This window comes from Mustela putorius, unplaced genomic scaffold (genome assembly GCF_011764305.1).
Source record: "Mustela putorius furo isolate JIRA1106 unplaced genomic scaffold, ASM1176430v1.1 tig00003993_pilon_pilon_pilon, whole genome shotgun sequence".
NCBI classification, from domain to species: domain Eukaryota; kingdom Metazoa; phylum Chordata; class Mammalia; order Carnivora; family Mustelidae; genus Mustela; species Mustela putorius.
In genome coordinates this window covers 838105-864076 of record NW_025422132.1, presented here as the reverse complement: position 1 = coordinate 864076, position 25972 = coordinate 838105, and the positions used below count along the sequence as shown (strand labels likewise).

General features: G+C 40.0%; 1 protein-coding gene across 3 annotated transcripts in view; it reads right to left on the bottom strand.

Moving 5' to 3' along the window:
- Positions 1 to 25972, bottom strand: part of CENPF (centromere protein F) — a 61923-nt gene that overhangs the window by 22353 nt on the left and 13598 nt on the right. For all 3 annotated transcript variants that reach the window (XM_045071898.1, XM_045071900.1, XM_045071899.1), the window contains exons 8-12: positions 18541 to 18666; positions 17254 to 17382; positions 12984 to 13106; positions 6745 to 6880; positions 1205 to 4602 (exon numbers count right to left, since the gene is read on the bottom strand). In XM_045071898.1, the coding sequence (XP_044927833.1) occupies positions 1205 to 4602; positions 6745 to 6880; positions 12984 to 13106; positions 17254 to 17382; positions 18541 to 18666 (3912 nt within the window). The remainder of the gene's footprint in view (positions 1 to 1204; positions 4603 to 6744; positions 6881 to 12983; positions 13107 to 17253; positions 17383 to 18540; positions 18667 to 25972) is intronic.

Here is a 25972-nt window from a genome sequence, read left to right as displayed (position 1 = left end):
TTTTTTTTAAAGATTTTATTTATTTATTTGACAGAGAGAGATCACAGGTAGGCAGAGAGGCAGGTGGGAGAGTGGGAGAAGCAGGTTCCCCGCTGAGCCCAAAGCAAGCCTCGATCCCAGGACTCTGGGATCATGACCTGAGCTGAAGGGGCTTTAACCCCCTGAGCCACCCAGGCACCTCTAAATTGTAACATATTTAAACGTCATAATTTTTTCTAGCTAGAAATATTCTTGGTAGCCTAAATATAAAATTTCTTTTCATGATTCTCAACTAAGAGGCTAACAATTTCCATATAAAATGTTCAATTTCCATCTTCAGCATTTACGATATTCTTCACTGACGGAAGTTTTCATGACCAGATCCTCAGCCCAAGGACTAACTATTCATATACTTGGATAAACTACATGTCTGGACCTCACCTTCTCCTCATCTGTAAAATGGGGATCTTCTGCTGTGCCCACTACGACTATTAGATCACCACCTGCCCTCTCTACCTTACTGAGGCAGACAGAGGGAATCAAGTGAGACTTGTAGACTGTACAACATTACTAGTTTAGCTGGTAGACCAGAAAGGGCAGAAGTTATGAGTGAACAATTTGACCTTCCATAAAGAAAGAGATGTCCCTAGTTAAATGATATCCCAGTTAACAAATCATAGACTTGTACCAGAGCAAGTTGATAAGAAAATTATTCAGTAATATGTAATAAACTGCACTTACTTTTATGACTTTAACTCTGTAACAATAAAATGGTATGAAAAGGGCAAGAAAACTTAAAATTCGTATCACATAGTCATCCATAAGTTTTAATTTAGTATTTAACTGTGGTCCATTAACTGACAGAGTGAAAATACATATATGTCCTGAAGATGACTTTCTGACTCCATAATAGAATTTTCTCCAGGCTTTAAAAAACATCTTCAGTAATTTCCTATAGAGTAATATTTGAGTGGAATCATAGAAATTCACACTCATACACCCTGCCCCAATCAGGCTTACTTATTTTTCTAAAGGTTGAAGTTTGTTAAAAAACAAAAAACAAATTGAAAACAAAAAACAACCTTTGGTATATTTTGTTTTTATACCCCTGAATTCTAAAAATATTTTAAGTTTGATTTAATGTAGACTTCAATTGAACAAACATTTCTCGAGTGCCTACTGGGCATGTATCTAGAGAAACATCATGTAAATCCCAGATACTTACATCTTCTATGTCAGTGCCGAGCAAAGACCGAGAACTCAAGTCCAGACCTTGTAGCTGGAGTCGTGCTATTTCAAGCTCAAATGACAGGTGTTCAGTCTGCTTCTTTTCTGCTGCCAACTTGGACTCCATCTCCATGGTCACGCTTGTCAGCTTCTGTTGCCACTGTTCATTTTCTGACAAATACTGCTTCCTGAGACAGTCAAGCTCTTCCCTTTCAGAACTTAATATTTGTTCGAGCTCTTTAATTTCCTTATTTTTCATAATCTCCTGACTTTCAATTTTCTCTTCTAGCTCTTTGAGGGATTGCACGTACATCTGACAGAGGGTTTCAAGTTCTTCAACACTCCTCGCTGGGGCAGACAGAATTTCTTTCTTGGTCAGATTCTCCTCCCCCGGACTGCAGCAAGATCGTTCCTCTACATTAGACTGGTTTGCTGAAATAGTCCCATCTAAATTATTCAAAAGTGATGTTTCTCCTGTCTGGTCTAAAATGTCTTTGCAAAAAGAGGATTCCCCCAAACGTGTAAGGCTAGGGCTGTCAGTCACACAAGAGAATGATAATGACAGAAAATGCCCTTCCTCGGGTCCTGGCATCTCCTCCTTTACCAAGTCACCTTGGAAGCTTCTCAGACTTGTTGACAAGATCGAATTTTCAGCCTTTAATGTGTCCACATAAGACTGTAGCTCTGACATCTTAGAGCTCACTTGACAGTGCTGATCATGTAAAATTTTGTGTTCGTTTTGTAAAGATGAGAATTTCTCCTGTAATTCAGCGAAGTGCATTTGAACTTCTTTATTTGACAATGTCAAATGCTCATAGCAATTACTGTCACCCAAGGGATTTAAGGATGCACGTTTCCGCTCACTTTGTTGTTCATAAGACTCATCTTCTGCCATTTCTTTCACCAACTCCCCTTGGAGAAGGCCATTTTCGTTGTTTAGTATTTTAACTTCATTTACTAGTTTCTCCATCTCCTCTGCCATTTTATGAGTTGCTGTAATACATTCTGATCTTGAATCATCAAGCTCAGACATTAGCTCGAGCTTTTCAACCCGCAGCATCTCACACATCTTCTCTAGCTCGCTCAGCTTGCTCATTGCTGTTTGTAGAGAGCACAGGAGATGTGCGTTGTCATTTTGACTTGCTGACAATTCATGAAGCACTGACATATACTTTTCTTCTGTGCCTACGTCACAGTCTTTAGGGCCACTAGGTTCTGGTGACTGAGCGTCTGGTTGCAAATTTCCGGTTTCTAATTCCATTCTAATTGTGCATAGTTCATGCAGTAGGCATTCCTTTTCCTTCTCACCTTCCCGAAGTTTTAATTCCCTAATTCCCTTAGCTTCTAATTGTACCAACTGTGCGTTCTGACAGTCTAGAGAAGGATCTTTAACTTCTTGATCCATCGGAAGTTGAACATGACATTTATTTATCTCACTCACTCCTTCCACCGCGTCGCTAACTGGTTCTGATTCTGGAATCTGGTGCTCTTGCTTCGTCTTCATTAACGTCACCAGGTGCTCATTCTCTTGTAGTAAGGCATTAAGTTCCTTTTGCATCTTACTTTGTTCTTCCTTTAAAGTCATGATTTCTTGCTTTAAACCGTCCGCCTCACTCTTGGAATTGTTTTGGATATCTGCAATCTCTGATGACAGATCATGCCGCACCGCCCCCAACTCCAGTACTAGATTCTGGTTTGTTTCTTCAGCTAATGCTAATTTTGTTACAAAGGCTTGCTGTTCCCTTGCAAATGTTTCCTTTAGATGTTCCAGTTCCTTTTGTCTATTTTCACAAGCAATAGTGCACTCATTTAGCAAGCATTCTAACTGAGAGTTCTTTGCTTGAGCTGCATTATATTTTTCACTAAGATCCTCCAATGCGTGCCCTGTTTCTTCACATCTTTGTTGTAAAATAAGTCTTTCTTGTTTGTACTGATTGGATAACTCTGAAATGCTTTTGTCTCTCTCATCTATACAGTTTGCAAAACTCTCACTTTTTTGGAGTAAGTTAATCTTCTCTTGATTTAAGGTTGCATTAATTTCCTTGAGAGTCGCATTCTCCTGGGCCAGATCTTCAATTTCCTTTCTGTTTAAAGAAATGGTGGAACTCATTTCCTTTTTCTCTGAGCTCAGGGTTTCAGACAAAAGTTGTAACTCCTTTAGAGAGTCTTGAAGTAAATGGTTACTCTTTTTCAATTCTTGAATCTCTGCTTGCTCAGTTTCTAATTTTTCATTCAAAAGTTGGAACTCTCTTTCTTTGTTCTCCAGGGCTGCTAAAGTTTCAGTAAAAGCATTCTGATGAACAGAAGTGTCTTCCTGTAACTTACTAATGCGTTGACTTGTTTCAGCCACAAAACTTTGATGCATCTGCTCTGCTTTAATGAGATTTTCTTCTATTTCTCCTCTGATCTGCACCAGCTCTTCACACTGCTTTTGTAGATCCGAGGTCATCTGCTTTTGAGACTCTAATGAAAACTCGAGAGACATTACTCGATTTTGTAAGACGGCTGAACTTTTTGGACTTGGGTCTGCTTCTAGATGGCATTTGCTCCTCTCTGAAGGCATGCTTCCTTGCTCTCCAGTTATTGCAAAGGAATTATTCATTGCAGGCTGCTGTTCAAAAGCCAAAAGACTTCTGTTTAGAGCCTCATTTGTCACAAGAGAAGAATCTTTGGATTTTACCAGATCCTGGAGGTTCTCATATTCAGCCTGCAAGTCTTGGTAACGCTGGTCTTTGTCTATGACTTCACTTGACAGTAACTGAAGCTTGTGTTCAAGATCATGCACTTGCCCAGTAAGCTCAGAAATCTTCAAGCACATGTTCTCTATTTCCTTATTGTGTTTCTGATCAGAGAACTCAGCTTTCTGTTGCAAGTCAGCGTAAGCTTGTTTCTGTCTCTCCACCTCCAGAGTCTTGCTGTCTATCACATTGTGAAGGTTTCTGATCTCAACACTGAGATTTTCACTTTCCATCTCCAATGTTCTTACTTTCTCATTGTATTCATGACTTTTTATTTGTTGTGTCTTGAGACAAGTTTCCAAGTGATTAATTTTACTTTGCAAGCTTCCCTTTTCTGACTCCAGCTGACTTAAAAGTTGTTCATTTTCACTTTTCCAACGAGCAAACAGAGTCTTCTCTTCTTTCAGTTCTTCATATTCTTTCTTTTTTAACTCCAAAGCAAGCAGTAAAGCTTCGGACTCTTTCTCTATTTTGCTTAACTTCTCATTCAGTTGTTCAATGTGATGCTCCCTTTTCTTCAAAAGGTCCTGAGAGCAATCTCGCTGCTTTTCCAAATCAGCCAAGGCAAGCTTCAGTTTTTCTAAAGTCAAGGAATTCTCTTGCTGATTGATTTTTTCTTGAAGATCTCTTAACATGGTTTCCTGAGAGGCATTCTTAGCTATTAAAAAAAAAAAAAAAAAAATAGCTTTTTTTTTTTTTAAGATTTTATTTATTTATTTAACAGAGAGAGATCACAAGTAGGCAGAGAGGCAGGCAGAGAGAGAGAGAGAGAGAGAGAGAGAGAGGAGGTAGCAGAAAGCCTGATGTGGGACCCAACCTGACCCAATCCAACCCTGAGATCATGACCTGAACTGAAGGTAGAAGCTTAACCCACTGAGCCACCCAGGTGCCCTTAGCTGTCATTTTTTAAAAAAATACTTATTCTAGAAGAATTCGAAACTTAAAAAATCCAAAAACCAACAGCTTCTCAAGCCCTATAACAATCAGCATTACTGCCTGGGTACCTCCTGGAACGTAGATCACCTGATAATTACCTGAGCTTACACACAGACAATGAGGAAATGGTCCTTATAAGGATGATAAGATATTTGTTCATCTTCTTTCTCAGCAGCTTAGTAAAGTGCTGCTGTGTAAAACAGCAAGGGGTTTATTTTTCTAAGCACTTGAAACTATTTTCTTTTATATGTTTTCTATGTTTACAAATATGTTATGTGTGTGTTTCCCCTTCAGAGACACTTATTCAGAGAAAGAAAACTGTGAGAAGAGAGGCATTAAGGTGGAAACATTATATTTCACTACAGAGTAATTCCGGTTTCCCAGAAAAGTGAGTAATTATTTCACCATGTTAGCCAAAAATCCACAGGATTGGGCTTAAGTACAAAAGAGTTGTTGTGTATCAACAACTCTCAAGGCCTACAGGTACTACTGAGGAACAATGTCGCCCACATCCTAGCCCCTCACGGTGTATCTATGAATAGAGGAATCAAATGGAAGATTTTTTAGACTCCACTGCCAACTTGTTTTCTGCTTAGGATCTCATGTCTACCCACAGGCCCCTCCTAGATGGAAATAATGACCGTGCTTTCATTCAGCTGAGATGGAGGTCTCCATGTTCCTCAAATACATTGAGGGAGAATAAATATTGAGAATCTCAATAGATGATTAAGCTAGCATGTATGATAAACCCAGTTGTTACACTCAAAGGAAAACAATTCCTAGTTGTTATTGTTGTTCAGATTTTATTTATTTATTTATTTATTTGAGAGAGGGAGAGAGAGAGAAAGCAAGAAAGAGCTGGATTGGGGAGGAGAAAGAGAAGCAGGCTCCCCGCTGAGTAGGAAGCCCAATGTGGGGCTTGATTCCAGGACCCTGGTATCATCGCCTGAGCCTAAGGCAGACACTTAATCGACTGAGCCACCCTGGTGCCTCAGTTCCTAGTTTTCAGTCTACCTACTGAAAGTTGAAGGCCCCTTGAGGTGCTACTTCCTAGGCCACCATTCCACTTTACTTGTGAGCACCTGGCACAACCACACTCGTGACCAACACTGAAAAATGCCCTCGGCCTGCCTTTTCTTAGTTTTCTTTCCAGAAAGCTGAAGACTGACACTTTTACCCCCTGCTGTGGAAGAACTGAAAGCTGTCTTAGATCAGAATTTAAAAGAGAAAGGAGTCACACGGAACTACAACACACATTCCCTAGGGCAGGTTAAAAGAAGTTCTAGAGGGGCAAATACCCAGCTGAGAAAACTAATGTATGTAAAAGACAAAGGGGACCTACAGATAAATGTGACATGGTGGGCTTGTGTGGTGTGTGTGTGCAGCATAATCCAGTGTCTGTGCAGAAAGTGAGGAAATAAAATCATTCAGTCAAGTAAGTCATCAAAAAAACAATGGTCATTAAAGGCTGGGAAAACGTGCATTTAATCCAGGATTTCTCCACTGTTGGGAAATGATAACAAGCAAGGAAATGAGCTGTCCGGATAAAACGAACAAACACACTTGAGACACAAAGAATAACACTCTGGGGTGAGAGACAGCACTGACAATTTACTTTTGTTTGGAGAATATTTACCCTTCTGGTTTCAAAGACAGTTTGGGACTCTGTGTGTTCCAGTTTAAAAAAAAGTCAGACTATCACTCTGAAACTAGAAAGCGGAAGAGAGAAAACTTTCTCCACATCAACTGTAGACTTCCTCCTGGGAGAATATATAGCAAAATCGAAAAACGTTTCTAAGGACATCCATCCTCCCTCATGCGACATCAGCTTAGAAGAATACCTCCAAAGGCAATGTTTACTCACCCCTCATTTCTTCTGTAGAGTTCTGGCTCTGACTCAAACTCTGTCTGGCTTTCCTCAGCTCTTCCTCCAGGTGGCAGACTTCTCTAGCCCGTTGCTCAAACTGACTCTTCAGGACGCTGTATTCCTTCTTCACTTCCTAAAACACACATTTAACTGGTTATAATCAAAACCACTCGAGCTAGTTATGACCTCTGCCTTATAAGGGTCCCTAAATGGGACTACTTAAATATATCACTAGGGGAGGAATCTCACTTTCCTCTCAAGTACTTAATGAAGTTAGACATTCTTACTTCAATCAGATGATGTTATAAAGAGAACTCAAAACAAAAACACAAAACCTAACACACACAAATAATCTTTTTTCTTCAAGAAACACTTCTCTGATCTTTCTCGATGTACCTATGCTTGCTAAACAGTTAACTCATAAGGAAAATCCTATTCACAAGATCCTCAAAGAAATAGGCTCCAAGGGGCACCTGGGTGGCTCAGTGGGTTATAGCCTCTGCCTTCAGCTCAGGTCATACTCTCAGGGTTCTGGGATTGAGCTCCACATTGGGCTCTTTGCTCAGCAGGGAGCCTGCTTCCCTTCCTCTCTCTCTGGCTGCCTCTCTGCCTACCTGTGATCTCTGTCTGTCAAATAAATAAAATAAAAAAATAAAAAAATAAAAAAAAGAGGCTCCAAGGTCCTAGCACATCTGAATGATCAAATACATCTTTGCAAAGATCTGATGTACTAATAAACCAAAATTCACATGACGGATTTTTTTTTTTACTTTTCATTGTAAAACTATCTTAGGGCTTACTATAATTAGGATGTTTTTATGAATATTAAGTTTTTTTTCAGAAAATTTACAGTGTGTAAGATGCTGGAATGGTATTAGGAAAGATACAAACATAAATTAGAATCTCCTGCCCTCAGAGCCGGTCTCGCACTCCAGTGGGGGAGGACTTGATACTAATCACTTAGTTCATATCAGGATGTGCTAAATACTAAAGAAAGGTGGAATAGGTTATGGAAATCAGAGGGCAGATGCATGGAAGGAAGAATTCATTCTAGATGGGGGAATCCGAGCTTTCACAGTAAAAACAGGTTCTCTGGGTACCTGATTAGGTGAAGTAGCCACACCAAAAAGTAGCAGAGACTCATACGCATGTCCATTTTATGACTATGCCTATTTTTTAATCTTAAAACCGAGCAATATTTATTTAAATGCCAAATAAAAACTACTGCTGGGGCACCTGGGTGGCTCAGTCTGTCAAGCATCTGCCTTCAGCTCAGGTCATGATCCTGGGCTCCTGGGATCGAACTTTGCATCAGGCTCCCTGCTTAGCGAGGAGTCCGCTTCTCCCTTTCCTTCCCTTGCTTGTGCGCTCTCTCTCTCTCTCTCTCTCAAATAAATACATAATCTTAAAAACAACAAAATAAAAACACTATTGCTTATCAACCACATAAGACTTCCGTGATAAATAAATCCTCTATTTATATTCCTCAATCTGTTCTTCTACCTTCAATGACTAGGCGATAAGTATCTCGGCCTATATTCTATGCTACGGTCTGGACCATCAGGGATTGGTAAGTATTGTTACAGACGGAACAAAGCTCCTCACATCCTTAGGGGGAAAACATTTCAGAAGGCCACCTTTTTCAAAAACTGCACTTCAAAAATATCCCCCCGCAGAAGGGAGAGATTTTTGAATCTTAAAGAAACAATTAAGACCCATCCTCCAAAACCCTACAGCCCCGTTAAAAAACAGATGGCCCTGGCAAAGCTGTGTTGGAAGGTTGCCTTCAATTATCAGTCTGGTTACTACCAGCAGATGGGTACCCATGCAGCAAAGCCAAATTCAAGAAGAGGGAGAATCTGGCTAGTAGAACATACTTGAAAACTTCCTGGCAGCTGCTGTGTTCATGCATATATGTTCATTTCATCCTCAGAATAAGACAGAGCCTGTTGTAATTACACTCCTCTGGCTCCTTTGTCCTAGTCCTGCTCCCTTCATCAATCAGGACTGATGGGCATCTCCGACTAATCTGGAGACTGAGAAGTGAATGTTCACCCCAGTCAGTGTTAAACTCTGCCAAGAGTGACCATCAAGGTGCACGGATGTTGCGGGCTTGAACAAGCATCATTAAACTATAAGAAACTATATCGCTTGTTTGCTCTCCAGGCTCAGAATGATCACCACTCAGAAGAGATCACAGATGTGAAAGGAAAACTACCTTAAAGCACTTTAACAAGGGTAACTGGGCAATATTATTAGCATTTCTTCCCCAAATTTGACAGCCTCCGAATCTACATGATCGTGCTAGGTGAGCAGAATGAGTTCAATGTAAAATAGTAACCAGCTTGTTTAACCACCTGAGTTGACTTCCCAATCTTACAGTGACACTTATTTTCATACCCTAAAAATCTAATCAAATCGAGTGGCATCTGCATTTGGAGGAGGGGCCACAAAGCTGAGAAGACACTGCTTAAAGTTGGGGGCACCCCCACAGAAGGAAGCAAGGTAAAAAGAAGAGAGAGGGAAGGGGGCAACTTGTGCTTGTTTATGTGTCTGTTGGTCTCTATCCATCTCTGTCCATAACTGGGGGCATTTAAATGAATAGGAAGCCCAACGGAGAGACTAACATGTCTTTCTCTATTCTGGCATTAGCTCCATAAATATTTGTTTCTAACAAAATGTTCAGCCAATCCTGGGACCCAGCAGGCTTGTAATACTATGGCTACGACCAACCCAAGAATTTTAAAAGGCCAAAATGTGGAAAATGAACATCTGAAAATGGATCTGTAGGCTGCCGTCCATCACCAATTAGTTTTCTGTGAGGCCATAGCCACTTAAGACTTGATTGGCTAGCTCATCAGCAACAATGAGTTAAGCATACAAGGATGTATTCTCCTAGGCATCTCTTGCATCCTCAAATGATTTGCAAAACTGGGCACTAGTGTGGAAAAGCACAACAAACATCCCTATCACCACAAGCCCACATTAGAGCTTAGCAAGCAATTCCGCCCTGATCAACTTCAGTTTAGGAGCAGCAAGGGAAGCATCATTTCCTAGGGCCAGACAAAACAAATTTCGGTTACTGTGGGCATTTTGTGATCTCCGCCCATGAATGGAGCTTAATAGTCCCCCACCCCGGGACCAAGTCTCTATCATGAACAAGGGATGGATGCAGAGGATGTGTCCCCTTCCAGCTCGTCATTCCTGCCGGCCAGGCCAAGCTCCTTAGAGAACCTGGTATGCTACAGATCCCCAAGCTCAGGGAGGTCCCCAGGCAAGCGTTCCCTCATCTCGGCTATCACATGATGGTATTTTATCGCCTACCCCTAACGCTAGGGGGCTGGCACTGGACGTGGGATGAGCAGCTTACCTAAAGCCTCCTTTCACTCTGATACTAGAGTTAATTTTGCCATTGATTGGGCCATTAAATCACATTCCTGGTACGGGTATTTTCTCATTGTGAGCAGCCTATTTACTAAATGCAGACAAGGAAAATTTCGGTACAACTGTAGCATTATTTCAGCATCCAAAATCTATAAGCATGTTAGGCCTGTTTGTCCTTGGAATACGACACAGAAAGATACCAGAGTGAGAGAAGCATAGAACAGGCAACATCTTTAATGTGAAAAATCTCAAATGCACTGTCCTGCGGCTCCTCACTTTCTGTGCCTACCGGGGACAGCAAACGGCAGGAACGACAAAAGGTCATAGCTGTTGTGGAGACCAGGGCAATGATCAGGTAGCCTGCAATACTTTACTAACAAATATTCATGTGTTGGGCACTGGGCTAAGCACTTTTTGTAGAATATTTAATGCCATCATTAATATAGCTTGGAAAAGGGAAGGGTATTATTAGTCCCTATATGCAGATGAGTTAAGTCAGACTCAGAAAGTTTAGGTCATTGTCTGCAGGTCACACAACAGGGAAGTGGCAGAAAATGATGCAATCCAAGGTCTCCTTTCCTCTAAGCTACCGTTCTGCTACTAAGTCACACCACTGCTCTAACTGGGTAAATCGCTTTTCTAATGCCAATCCCAATTCAAAATTGGGAGCCAGCTAGACCCTGGGAAGTCTTGATAAAGACACAGATCCACAAACATAAATGAAGGCCAACAGTACATGAAACCCTAAGCCCTGGGCTAGCCCCTTTCACGGGACACAGAAATCAATGAAATCTAAACGCCAACAGGACATGTATTTAACCATACAGGCTAGAGTTCAAGATGGACAAGCTCCACAGTGGGCAGCCCAGAGCCCATGGAGGCACACACGTCTTCAGAAACACCTGCCACACAGTGTCCAGTCCACTACTGTGACTTGGCCAAGCAAAAAGTGGCTGGACCCTCTTCACCAGACAACTGCTTCGACAAAATGTTTCTACTAGGCAGCCAGTGGAGTCGAGGGAGAGTTTCTGGCTATAAGGAAAGCTCACAGGGGGAAGGGTTCGGTGCCAGTGCGCCTGTGGAAATGTTCGCAGAAGCATCTGTTGGTTGGTCCCCACTGGCCAAAAAGGCAAACATTTGTTTTGCTGAAACAAACACTGCCATTTGAAAACAGTCGATGATGAAACCATCATCTGACACAAAGTTTGCCTCCACTTGGGTGGCTAGAGCTGTGGCCTCCTGTCCCCAGCAGCATGACCCCTCCGAGGCCTGCTGCTCTAGCCATCACCTCTTTGCTACTGACAGATGTTCAGATTTTGCAATTCAGAGCTGTGGGGATAAACACATGGAGACTTTCCCCATCTGATGAAGAACTGTTCTTTATACAGAATTCTTTTTTCAAAAAAAGAATCTTCAGTCTAAAAAATGATTGCAAAAGATTTAAAGAAGTGGGAAAAATTCTTTCCTGTGATATTTGATAGAGAAAAAAACTCCCATTCTGCCATGCTTCTTTGTAAGAGTACAGTGCTGAGGGCGCCTGGGTGGCTCAGTGGGTTAAGCTGCTGCCTTCGGCTCAGGTCATGATCTCAGGGTCCTGGGATCGAGTCCCGCATCGGGCTCTCTGCTCAGTAGGGAGCCTGCTTCCCTCTCTCTCTCTCTGCCTGCCTCTCCATCTACTTGTGATTCCTCTCTGTCAAATAAATAAATAAAATCTTAAAAAAAAAAAAAAGAGTACAGTGCTGATTTATGGTTCTAGTCAGGCTGTTTCAGTCTACTAACTGTCCCCAAATGAGCTGTTTAAGATAAGCTCCAGGCCAGTGCACCCCGGTGGCCCTGTCAGTTAAAGATCCAACTCTTGATTTCGGCTCAGGTCACGATCTCAGGGTTGTGGGATGGAGCCCCACATCAAGCTCCGTGCTGGGCAGGCAGGGAGTTGGCTTAAGATTCTCTCTCTCCCTCTGTCCTTCCAAACTCTCTTCTCCCTCTTAAAAAAAAATAAAACTCCAGGCCACTAAATAGAGAAGCTGAATCAAGTAAGTATGGATAAAATCCCATAACAACATCAGGTCACTCTCCTCATATCCAAGCGACTGGAGAAACTTCATCCACCGTTTTGTGTAATAAATGAATCTCAAAAAAAAGACACTGTTAAACTTGCACATGGCAACATGACTTTGGGCAACAACTAACAATTACTTGTTGTTTTTGAGAAAAAGAGAGAGAGAGAGAGAACGCATGCAAGTGGGGGTTGGAGCAGAGGAAGAGAATCTCAAACAGGCTCCCTGGCCACTGCAGAGCCCGACACAAGGTTCAGTTTTAACACCCTAACACCGAGACTTGAACCGAAATCAAGAGTCTGAGGCTTAACCAACAGAGCCACCCAGGAGCCCCTTCCAAGAACTTTTGCTTTTGTTTATTTAAATCTGTGATTTTCAACAAAGTTAATATTTGATGACTCAAAAACCAACCCTTAGAAAAGGGATTTAAATTATACCTCCCATCACCAATTTTCTTTCCTCTTAGAATATAAAAATTTTGTTTCTTTCCATCTCTCAGATAATCTAAAATAATCTTTAAAAAAATTAATACATGATCTTAATACAACCCATGTTTACCTATAATTGCTAGACACTTATTAGTAATCATATACAAATGGAAAGTGGAAAAAAAAGCACATACGTTCTAGGTCATAGGTTATCTACAAAACACTTTGTAATACTTCCAATAAATAAAAAAGGAAAATTACATGTGGTCATGATACACGACAGAGAAACAACACAGGAATTCTCTTGTACCCTCCCACTTCACCCCACAAAGCAGCTGATAAATTTGCATCTTGATGCCTCACTTACTTCACTGCTTCTCCTCAGCTCATTTTCCTGGACCTGACTTGCCTGTAAGGCCTGTTCGGTTCTGCAGAACTTCTGCTTAAACTCTTCCAAAGTTTTTTCTAGCTGGTGCTTTCCTGATGTGACCTGCAAAGAGGAAATAGGACAAAGTTTTGTTTTTATGTTCTTTACTTTTTAAATTACTTATTTATTCTTAAATGAAATGGTCATGGAATTTAAGAACTAATACCATCTATTTTTGGTGAGACACGATCTATGTCAGAGCTGAATACAGCATTATAGTTTTCACTTAAAATACCATCAGATCAATTTGGGGGACAGCAGATAGAAGAGGGAAAAGGGCTGGGTTTGGGGAGGGAGCCACAGAAGAAATAAACAAATTTGATCACCAAAAAGTGAACACAATGAAATAGTAATTAAAAACAACCAAAACAAAAAGTTGAGCTAAGAAACAAAACTGGGAGAACATATTTGCTGTGTGACAGATTCAAAGTTACATATCCATGATACAACAAACAAAGGACATCTATGGTTAATTCAGAAGAAAGTAAACTGATTTTTTTAAGAGTAAAGAATAGAAACAGACAATTTTATACCAAAAAAAAAAAAAAAATAGCTAATCAACCTCTGAAAGAAACATCCTGAATGGTAATCAAGGAAGCATGAATTAAAACAACAATAAGATGACTTTTTCACTCCTTGGTTGGCAAAATTTATAAAACCAGGACTATCTCCTATCAAGAAGAATAAGCAAGACCAGGACCTCTCTTACACCAACCGGGTGAGAAGGTACATTACAGTTTTTTGGAGGGCAGCTTGTCAGAATCGATCAGAAGGGAGAATACATGTGCCCGAAATGGCCAAGTTCACATGTGGAAACCTGTCCTACAGAAACACCATGATGTGACACAGGGATGTTATTACCGCGGCTACGATGAACAAGAAGATATTGGGAACCTGAACATCCACCCACAGAGTAAGTATATATAGTACACAACATCTAATAAAAGCAAGGCTCAGGCAAAATAAAAACCAAAAAGCAAAAAAAAAAAAAAAAAGCCTTTTTTTTTTTTAAAGGTCTTGGAGGAAGCCCATTTAACAGTTGAAAACTGTTAAATGTTAAACTTTAAAAAAATTGTTTTTTTAAAGTTGTTAAACTTTTCATCCTGGGAAAGGAGTTTTTGTTTGTTCATTTGTTTGGGGGGTGTTTTTGTTTTGTCTCGTCTCTCAAACTTGGATAGCCGGTTAGAGGACTAACTCTTAGTACAAACAGATGTCAGGGAATGTCACCGCTCCCATTTTGGCTGCATCCCCATCTCTCTTTCCTCTAAGAGAGGTCAACATGTCCCACTAGGTTATGTCCTAAATTTGAGAGTTAACCAATATTTTCCATAAAATGAGACTCTACCTCAATGGGAGAACCTTAATTTTAGGAACAGAGAAGCAAGTCCTGAGGAGATAGTTGGAATTCTGACAAAAGGTGAATACCGGACATACTCAGGGTAAATTCAAGAATGTGTCACCCTGGGGTACCTGGGTGGCTCAGTCAGTTAAGCATCTGCCTTTGGCTCAGGTTATGATCTTACGGCCCTGGGATCGAGATGCGCACCGGGCTCCCTGCTCATGCTCACTCTGTCTCTTTCTTTCTCTCTTGCTCTGCACGCTCTCAAATAAGTAAATAAAATCTTTAAAAAATAATTAAAAAACCAGAATGCGTCACCGGTCAAGCAACATGGGTCAAGTCAAGAAAAGAATGAGCACCTGCGATCGCCTGCCGCTTCCGAGCTCTGGTGTTCAGTGTTGGCGTGTTGCAGGTCGAGCTGGGAACTAAACAGACAAAAGCCTGTCCTCATGGAAAGATTTAAGTAATGGAAGGAAGACAACATAAAAAGAAAGAAATCACTGTATCAGACATTAGAGGATGTGCCCTATGGAGAAACGTTAAGTAAGGGAAAGGAAGCAGAAAGTACTTGAGGGTAGGAATCTACGTGATGACAAGAGCAGATGTCACTGATACAGCGACATTAGAGCAGAAAGCGTATGCAAGCAAAGGTGCGTGCCCTACACACCCGTCCAGACACAGTGCTTCCCCAGAGAGCACATGCGGAGTGTGCTCTACCAACAGCGAGGAAGCCAGTGAGCGAGGTGGTGGGAAGCCCACCAGGTCCTGCAGATCCTTGGAAGGACACGGCTCCTACTAGGCGAGAGACAAGAAGTGACTGCTGTTGCAAGTAGAGGGGTGACATAATTGGGACTGAGACTTTACAAGACTCACTCTGGTGGCTGGTTGAAAACACACTGTGAGGAGCAAGTCTAGAAGGAGGGAGAGAAGTGAGGAGGCTAGCATGGTAAACCAGGTGACAAATGACAGTCTTAGACCAGACAGGGACCAGCAATGGTGAACAGTAGCCATAGTAAGCATAAAACACAAAGCTGGACAGCAACGTTCATTAGACAGAAATTCAGGGAGATAACAGAATCAGAAGGAAGGAACGGAAGAGCAGAGTTTGCTGCCAATTTCCTCAAATAGGGGTTTTAACATTTCAGTCATTGATGGCAATCTAATATTTATTTTATTAATAAAGTATATTACACAGGACTATTTGGAAAAATTAAAAATAGACAAAAGCCAAAATAAAACAAAACTGCTTAACAGTATAGTCCAGAAATAAGCAAAGCTCATGGTTGGTGTAGATTTTATAAAACTATGTATTGAACATAATCATTTGTTCATAAATAGGCAGTGCCACTGTTTAAAATGATTATAATAGTAATCCAAATAAAAACGAATACAACAGCACAGGATGGTAGGAAATAAACTGATTTCTGTCCAGCACCATCCTTCTTTCTATATATAGTCTTTTACCATTTCTATTTTTATTCTTTTGCTTCTTCCGTTGCCTTAATATTATAATATTAAATAATAAATCTAAGTCTCTTTTCCTTGATCCAATAATTTTAAATATGTATCTTGACTTCCTATTAAGTAAAATGTATAAACATGCCTTTCTAGCAAGCTTTTTGTTTTCTCTGGACTCTTCAAGGTGTGTTCATTTACTCAGGACCTTGAGTTTACAATTTTACAGGCAACTCCTAGTCCTCATTTGGGACTCATTTGGGTTTGTATGGTTATCACAGGGTCTTGCAGGGGGGGCACTATTTTGTATTGTAATTCACACAAATACACTGATTGGGAAAGAACAGATAAGATTGTTAAATTTTGTATAAATACATATTTTATATTCTGTAACTATGAATAAGTGTTCATATCTCTATTCAAAAACCTGAAAACCAGTAAAACATAACTTATATTTACTCCCTTTAAAAAAAAGGCATACAAATCAGGTTTATTCTTAGCAAGGAGGAAGGGAGCACATAGAGGGTTTCTTGGAGTAAAGATTCTAGGCCCTGACACAGATAATGGTTCTAAGAGAACATTCCTTATAATAATTTATTGAATTGTAAATATGTCCTATGTAAATTTTGTATATTAACATGAAAAGGTTTAAATATAGCTATACAGATAGTATCCACACATATGCAAAAATACATGGGCACACAGAGAGACGCAAATACACACACGTATGTGTAAATAAAGGCGGAGTCAGAAGAATCCTAATGGAAGGCTTTGAGGTGTGAGAGAAAAGGCAGAGTTGAAGATGACATGCGATCTGGTCTCAGCGATGTGAAGGATGGAATTGCTGTTGATTGGGATAAGGAAGACTCCGGGAGGAGCACGTTTGATATAAGTAGCAGGAGTTCAGCTATTACCCCGCCGAGTGTGAGATGCCTGATGGACCAGCAAGTGGAAATACCAGGTACACACCCACAAGCCTGAAGTTCAGGACAGGCATCCCAGCTGGAGAAAATAATACAAGGGTTGTCATCATATAGATAAAAGACAAAGCCATAACATGGTTGAGATCATTTTTGGAGTAAGTGTTAAATAAGTAACGGATTATAGTTTTCAGCGCTTTGATGGTTTGGGGGGCATGAATTAGTGGGGAGGGTTTCCATCTGGTGTAGCACCCAAGAACCACCATCACACCCCTGCACAGACATTCAGGTCTGAGATCCTCACTCACTCCCCTCTTCCTGGAAATGAGAAACCCCAGACTCAGAAGGACTGCTTGCTCTCTTCCTTGGTGAAGTAAGGAAAGGGAGGTTAGAGCCATTCTTCATTAAAAGCATCACCACGTCAGCTGCAGGATAGAAAACGCATGAATAAGGAAAACGGGGACTAACTGAGGAGAGAAATAAGGCAGCTCCCTACTTTATCCAGGTCGGCCTGCAGGATGTTGCCAGTGTTCTTGGCTTGCTGTAACTCCTGCGTGAGTCTGGCTTTCGTCTGCGCACACTCCTGGTCCAGGGCTTGGAAGGCGCGCTGTTGGCGGGAGAGCTCCTGAAACACCGAAGGCACGTACGTCAGTCGGACTGCCGACAGGTGACAAGGAGAGGCCAGGGTGGGCAAGCCTCCTACAGGCAGGCCGTGCTGGCTGAGAGAGCAGGAGACAAGAGGAAGCCAGGCTGACCGTTCACTTAACAATAAATGTAAACTGTCTTCAGCACTGGTCCGGGTGATCAAATGCGGGCCTTCAGAGGGAAAGCAGAGTCTGCCAGTTGGCCACATGGAGACCAGCCAGCTTCAGTCCCAGCCCCAGGCTGAAATTCTTCATCTCTGTTTCCACAAGTCCAGGGGCAAAAGGGAGTAGAACAGAGCCGCCACGGTGACAACTCAGCTAGGAAACAAAGACACTCAAAAATGGGGTTTAATGGGCACCTGGGTGGCTCAGTGGGTTAAGCCTCTGCCTTCGGCTCAGGTCATGGTCTCAGGTTCCTGGGATCGAGCCCCACATCAGGCTCTCTGTTCAGCAGGGAGCCTGCTTCCCCCTTTCTGTCTACCTGCCTCTCTGCCTACTTGTGATCTGTCAAATAAATAAATAAAATCTAAAAAAAAAAAAAAAAAAAATGGGGTTTAAGATATCAAACATCATAACACTCATAACTTAGAATGTGAGCAAAGATATGCCACCAATTAACTTTGATAACCACATCGGGAGACCAGACTTGCATCTCCAGGGGCTCTTACTGAAAGACTAGAGAGCCTCAATCCATAGGATATACTCGGCCAGGCTAACTCACTCTCCACTGGCAGCAACACTTCTAGAAAGGCGTCTTCACCCATAACATGGCTGCCAGCTTCTTTCCCCACCACATCAACTACCTGTCTAACGTATTCGCCAACCCACAGCCTTTAGAAACATGTGGTGAACAGGATACAACTTCCTCCACAACTGAGAGTCTTTGAAAGAAGAGAAAGGATTCTTTCCTACTTGGTATCAAATCTCTAAGAAATCAGAGGAAACAGGTAAAAAAGAACATTCGAGCTCCTGAGTCACTTCTCCAATCGAAAACTGCAAGACAGAAGTGTGAAGGATCACACGGGGAACCTGTTCCTCACAAAGGAGTTCCCCTCTCGTAGAACACCCCAAGCAACAGCAATGCTTTTCAAATGACAAAACTACAAAATGCAAACTCCTTGTGAAGCCATTCACCTTACCTCTTGAAACTCCTTTTCTTTCTCCTTGAGTTTCTGTTCCAGAGAGCATCTGGCACTTTCTGCATTTTGTCGCTGACAACTCAAATCTTCAGACAATCTTTTCAGTTTTTGTTCCAATGAAGTACACTTAACAACAAATAAAAACGGTCAATACAAAGTTATTCGAGGTGAGAAACAAATATTTTGAATTTTAGAAAAATTGGTTATAAGATCTGGTTCAAGATCATCTGTATTTTGACATTTTTGTTTCACTAAAAGTTTGATTTTTAAAGGATCAGCAGGGAAGCCTCACTGGCTTAGCCAGGAGAGCTTGTGACTCTTGATCTTGGGGTTGAGTTCAAGCCCCACACTGAGTGTAGAGATTACTTAACTAAATAAAACTTTAAAAAACAAATGAATAGAATAAAATAAAATGATCAACAAATACTAAAACTGCTATTAATTATTTTAGCACACATAAAGTTTGTATCTGGGAAGTATTAGAAAAAATGTAAATATTCGACCATTTCAAGAAATACTTCATAATTTGCACTATGAAAAAAGAAATAAGTGTTTCTGAATAATGAATAAAGATTCATCTAACACTTTGTTGCATGGAAATGAGACACTCAAATGCGGTGATGTTGACCTGTGTAATGTAACAGCTGTAGAATAATCAGCGGGTGTCCATGACCCTCATATGAGAGTCTGTTTCAAGAATAATAGATAAAATTTTAAATATTAAAAAACCTCTTTCCACAACACGCTCCCACTATGACATTTTCAATTTCTGAAGGTTCACAGCACTCCAGAGAATATCACAACTGGTTTTTAGCCAAGCTGCCATAAGCAACACAAAGAACATTTCTTTCCCTTAATCATACCCAATACATTCAGGATAAGTTTTAAAACATGAACTAAATCAAAATTTAGGATGTCCTTCTAAAATTAAATTGGAGCAAAATGGCCTTAAATCACCAATACTGAAAATCATTCCTTTGAATTTTCCCCACAGTGTTCAAATCCTCAAAACAACTCTAAAGTTCCAGGGAAGACTAAAAACATGTCATAGGGCCGGGGGGAGAACTCCCTGGTCTAAAAGAAAGGTGTCCCAGTTTGACAAATCTCTCTTCTAAAGTATTTTTCCGGGAAGCACTATAATCTCATTCAGAACTATTAGAAACACTAGAAATTTAACAGAAAAATTGGAGGAAAAGAAAACACTAACTAATACTTAGCCGGAAGATCAGACAATGATTATTAACTAACAAAAGATGAAAAAAAAAAAGAGTTGGTCAGAACTTTAAATATACCAAATTCAAAAAGAAAAATAATTGAGCCAGTGGTTCAAATTAATACAGTAAGACACCTTTTCATTATCTTTACTGTTCTTATATTTTTAAATCCCCAAAGAAAAGTATTAAAGAAATTATTTATAATAATAACAAATATTTATTGAGAGCCTACTAGATGTCAAGCACTGTGCTAGGCATGGGGGAATGCATCAGGAAACAACCCAGATAAAAGTCACTGCTCAGATAACTGTCCAAATGTTGGTGGCTGACAATTCTCAGGGGGGAAATAAAACCCCAAAAAACAAAAAAACACACCATGCAGGGCAGAGATGCATGAACCCTTGGTGCCCTCTGCTGGTCGTGCCTCAAACTGCAACACATTCCTCTAATCTCAAAATCAGTAACTTTATCACTACAAAACAGGTTTAAAAAAAGCACTTAGAAGATACTTATATCTTATTTTAAATTTTTAGAATAATATTCTGATATTGAAGATGCACAATCCATGTAAGAGTAGCTGACCACTGAGTATCATGAATGTTCTAAAATAGTTTCCAGAGCTAAAATCCTTGAAAATATGTAGTGTATGACCTTGGGCACTCACTCAGCACCCTGGGCCCAAGTTTTCATCTGTAAAATGTGGGTGCTGAACACCAGGTTTTCTGCCTCAAAGTTTCTATGTGAGTTCAAACTTTATATCCCACACAGTTTGAAAATACTTGGAAAAGAAGCAAACTAGAAATAGCATGTACTCACAAAAGAACATGGTATTGATTTTGATTAAATTAGCTCCATTTTACTTAATGGGTAATTCTAATGGTAGGTCAAGGAACAGCATAAACAAAGCACAATTTGATTTCAGCAACACATTTGACCAGGTCCTATTATCCTAGGACCTAGTCCTAGAGGTGAGAGGGAGAAAGTAGTCTGAATTATCAGTTAGGTAGATTTGTTGCTCACTGGGAAAAAGGAATCCAGAAAGCATTGAACAAATGAGTCTTAATAACCTGGAGGAAAGTTAGGTGTTTTTTTGTTTTTTGTTTTTTTTTTTTTTAGATTTTATTTATTTGACAGACAGAAATCACAAGCAGGCAGAGAGGCAGGCAGAGTGAGAGGAGGAAGCAGGCTCCCTGCTGAGCAGAGAGCCCCATGCAGGGCTCCATCCCAGGACCCTGGGATCATGGCCTGAGCTGAAGGCAGAGGCTTTAACCCACTGAGCCACCCAGGCGCCCCTGGAAGAAAGCTTCTAATAGAAAGCCAGAGCTGTGTTCTCAGCACTGTCCTTGTCAAAAGTTTTAATTCATGATCTGGTAAGAAGAAACTTTATCAAAAATGCTAGGTAGAACAAAGATTCAGTGATCCTGTCACATAAAAACCAGTAAGACAAAGTATAATAACATAAGTTAATTATATAAAGGAAAGCCTAAGTTGGCAGGAAATGCAACTGAAAATAAGCTTAAATGACAAGAAACTCAATGGAATAATAACTAATGTATTATTATAAACTTACCCTGTGCCAGGCACTACGCTACAGCCTTTAAAAATGTTATCTCAATCTTTACAACAATCCTAGGACACAGACTTTTTTTTTTTAAGATTTTATTTATTTATTTGACAGACAGGGATCACAAGCAGGCAGAGAGGCAGGCAGAGAGAGAGGAGGGAGGCTCCCTGCCGAACAGAGAGCCGAATGCGGGGGCTCAATCCCAGGACACTGGGATCATCACCTGAGCCGCAGGCAGAGGCTTCAACCCACTGAGCCACCCAGGTACCCCGGACATGGACATTTTTAACACCATTTTATTGATTAGGCAGTGGAGGCTGAGAAGTCAAAAACAAAACAATAGGGATGAGGCAGGACTCAAATTCAGTCTTTCTAACTTGGAAAACCAACCTACATACTCAGACTGCACTAAGAAAATAAGTATATAGGTCAAGGTAGGTCATGGTCCCATTGGCCCTCCATTGCACCCTCATACAATGAATCAGTATTTATGAACAATATTTTGTGCAAAGCATGGCACTAGGAGAATGTCTAAAAAATGAACCTAGACTACCACATCCAGAAAGATAGAATAAACATTCATTTCTCTATTCCTTCCATTGACAACAATTCAAACCCCTGCACAAATGTTAAGAAAGCTCTAAAGGAAGAGACTGAGTGACTAAGGACTTTGGAACTCAAGGGGAAAACATGATGGTCCTGAAAGAAGAGAACAGTCAACCCAAAATACCTGTATCCTGAGGAAACACCTTCCAAGATGAAGTATCAAGACATTTCCAGAGAAAGGAAAACTAAGAGAATATGTGGCCAATAGACCAAACTAAAAAAAAAAAAGAAAGAAAGAAAGAAAGAAAGAAAGAAAAAGAAAGAAAGAAATGGCTAAAGGAAGTTCTTTTAAAAAAAATGAAAATGATGAAAGAAGGAATACTGGAAGGAATCAGGAAAGAAGGAAAAACAGGGTAGGCAATAATCTTGGCATAAATAGAAAACCGAAGAGAAAGAATCTCTAAGTTATGTTTGACAGTTAAAGCAGAAATTATAACACCATCTGATGTAGTTCTGAATGTAGGTAGAGTAAACACTTAAAGAAATTGTATTATAACTATGGGAGGGTAAAAGGATGAAGAGAGCAGTAAATTTTCTGTAATCCCTTAGAGCTGCTTACATGACAACACCAACAGACTGATAAATGATGTGTATATATAATGTATTATCTAGGGCAGTCACTATAAAAGCTCTACAACGAAATGTATCTAAAAACCCTAGATAAATTAAAATGAAATCCTATAAAATGTTTGAGTAACTCACAAAAAAGAAAAAGAAAACAAAAAAATAAGATGGCAGTTTTAAGCCACGACCAATCAATGATTACATTAAATGTAAATGGCCTAAACATGCTAATTAAAAGACAGATGATGGAAAAATGGATTAAAAAATATAACCAACTTGGGGCACCTGAGTGGCTCAGTTGGTTAAGCAACTGTTTTCAGCTCAGGTCTTGATCCCAGAGTCCCAGGATGGAGTCCTGCCCAGGACTCCCAGCTCCATGGGAAGTCTGCTTCTCCCTCTGACTTTCTCCCCTCTTATGCTCTCTCTCACACTCTCACTCTCAAATAAATAAGTAAAATATTTGAAAAATATATATATGCACAGGTGCCTGGGTGGCTTAGTCATTGGCTATCTGCCTTAGGCTCAGGTCATGATCCCAGGGTCCTGGGATCAAGTCCCACGTTAGGCTCCCTGCTCAGTGGGGAACCTACTTCTCCCTGTCTCTCTCTCCCTGCTTATGTTCCCTCTTTCCCTGTCTATCAAATAAATAAATAAAATCTTAAAAAAACAAGAAAAAGCCCAACTATATGCTGTCTATACAAAACTCACTTCAAATATAATAATAAAAAGACAGGCTGAAACTCAAAAGACAGAAGGAAATACATTATGCAAAATTAAAGGAAAACTGGAGTGACTAAGTTAATATCAGAAAGAGTAGACTTGGGACACCTGGATGGCTGGATGGCTGGATGCAGCCATTAAGCATTTGCTTTCAGCTCAGGTCATGATCTCAGGATCCTGGGATCAAGCCCTGCATTGGGCTCCCTGCTCAGTGGGAAGCCTGCTTCTCCCTCTCATACTCCCCCTGGTTGTGTTCCTTCTCTCCTTGTCTCTCTCTGTCAAATAAATAAATAAAATCTTAAAAAAAAAAAAAAAAGGAAAAAAAGAAAGAGTAGACTTGAGAAAGAAGGAAATTTCCAGGAACAATGAGGGCTATTATATAGTGATAAAAGTCAACTACCAAGAAGACACAGCAATCCTAAATGTTTATGCACCAAACAACAAAGCTATAAAATATGTGAAGTGAAAACTGAGAACGGACAGGAGAAATAGATAAATCAACAATCATGGAAGACTTTCACCATCCTTCTTTCAACAACCGATAGACCGGAAACGAATATAGAATAAATATAGAATTCAACAACACCATCAACCAACAGATAATTTGGGGCTAAGGATAATTTGAGAACACTTCACCCAACAACAGAATATACTTTTCCCCCCAAGTGCCCATGAAACATATCATATACCAAGGTAGACCATTGTCTTAGACCATAAAACAAGCCTCAACAAACTTAAAAGATTTGAAATCATACAGTATGATTGGTATTCAGTAAGTATGGTACAGTATGATTAGTACTCAGAAAGGTATTTCTAAGTAATCCCTGGGGAAAAGAGGAAGTCTTAAGCAAATAAAAATACACAGAATAAGAGTAAAAATACAATATATCAAAATCTGTAGGACATAGCTAAAGCAGTACTGAGGGAAATTTATAGCTTTAAATGCCTACACTAGAAAAGAAAAGTGTCAAATCAATCATTTAAGCTCCCCACCTCAACAACCCAGAAGAAGAGCAAAATAAACCCAAAGCAAGCAGAGGGAAATAACAGAGCAAAAATATATAAAATTGAAAAAAGAAAATAAATGAACCAAAGAGCTGACTCTTTTTTTTTTTTTTAAATATTTTATTTACTTATTTGACAGAGAGAGATCACAAGCAGGCAGAGAGGCAGGCCGAGGGAGAGGAGGAAGCAGGCTCCCCGATGAGCAGAGAGCCCGATGCGGGGCTTGATCCCAGGACTCTGAGATCATGACCTGAGGCGAAGGCAGCGGCTTAACCCACTGAGCCACCCTGGCGCCCCCAAAGAGCTGACTCTTTAGAAAGATCAACAAAAGATCATTAAACTGACAAATTCTATTGTCATTGACAAAATTGACACATCTCTAGCAAGATTGGCAAAGAGAAAATGGCATAAATATCAGGAACAGAATATCACTTCACCTAACAACATCAAAAGAATAATACTACAAAAACTACGTTTTTAAGTTTAAAAATTTGGATAAAATGGACCATTTCCTCAAAAAACACAAGCTATTCCAACTCATCCAGTATGAAATAAATAATTTTAATAGCTATATGTCTATTTTAAAAATTAAATTTGTTATTTTTAAAGACTTATTTATTTGAGAGAGAAAGAGTGCATGAGCAGGAGAAACAGGAGAGGGAGAGAATTTCAAGAAGGTTCCACACTGAGTGCAGAGCCCAACGTGGAGCTTTATCTCATGACCCACAAAATTATGGCAGTTCCCAATTCATTTCATAAAGCTAGTATGATCTCTGATACAAATACTAAAGAAAGAACAAAAATAGAATACAGCTGACCAATATCCCTCATGAACATAGACATAAAAATCCTCAACGAATTATTAGCAAATAAAATTTAGAAATATATAAAAAGAATTATATACCATGGTCTTGTAGGTTTTATTCCAAGGACACAAAGCTTATTCAAATATTTGAAAAGCAATCAATGTAACCCACCATATTAATAAGCTACTATTTTGTACAATTACATGTAAATCTACAATTACCTTAAAATAATTTTAAAAAGAAAGAACGAACCTGTCTTCACAAGGCAAACAGACGATATAAGTCTACCTACTACAGTAGTTCTTACCTGCTGCCTTAGAAATATCTAGAGTTTATTAAAAGTAAATTTCCTTAGGCACACATCAGACATGGATCTAATAGGATTAATTTCAAGGTTCTCAGCATAAACCTCAAAAACTCTGGACTCTACCAGCTTTCTCTGCCCTCTTGAGTGCTTCTTAAAGTCTCACATTTTCTTTCTTTCATTTTTTCTTAAAGACTATTTATTTATCAGACAGACAGAGAGAGAATGAGTACAAGCACAGGAGTGCCAGGCAGAGGGAGAAGCAGACTCCCTGCTAAGCAGGGATCCCAATGCATGGCTCGATCCCCAGACCCTGGGATTAGGACCTGAGCAGAAGGCAGATGCTTAACCAATTGAGCCACCCAGGTGTCCCAGCTTCTTTTAAAGCTCCATTACTTAGTCTCCTCTTATATGTGTCAAGTGCCATATATACATGATCTTTATTCTTCCCCACCCTCTTAGTGACTTGCCCAAGTCACTTTGCTGGGAAAACATGCAGTCTGGATTTCACCCCACATCTGCCCAACTCTAAAAGAACTTACTAATTCAATTGCATCAATACTGTCTAGTATGTATTAATGAGGTTCATTACTAACATTTCAAAAATTTTAGTGTTGAAGTATTGCATGAAAAAAATTTCCAAAGAACT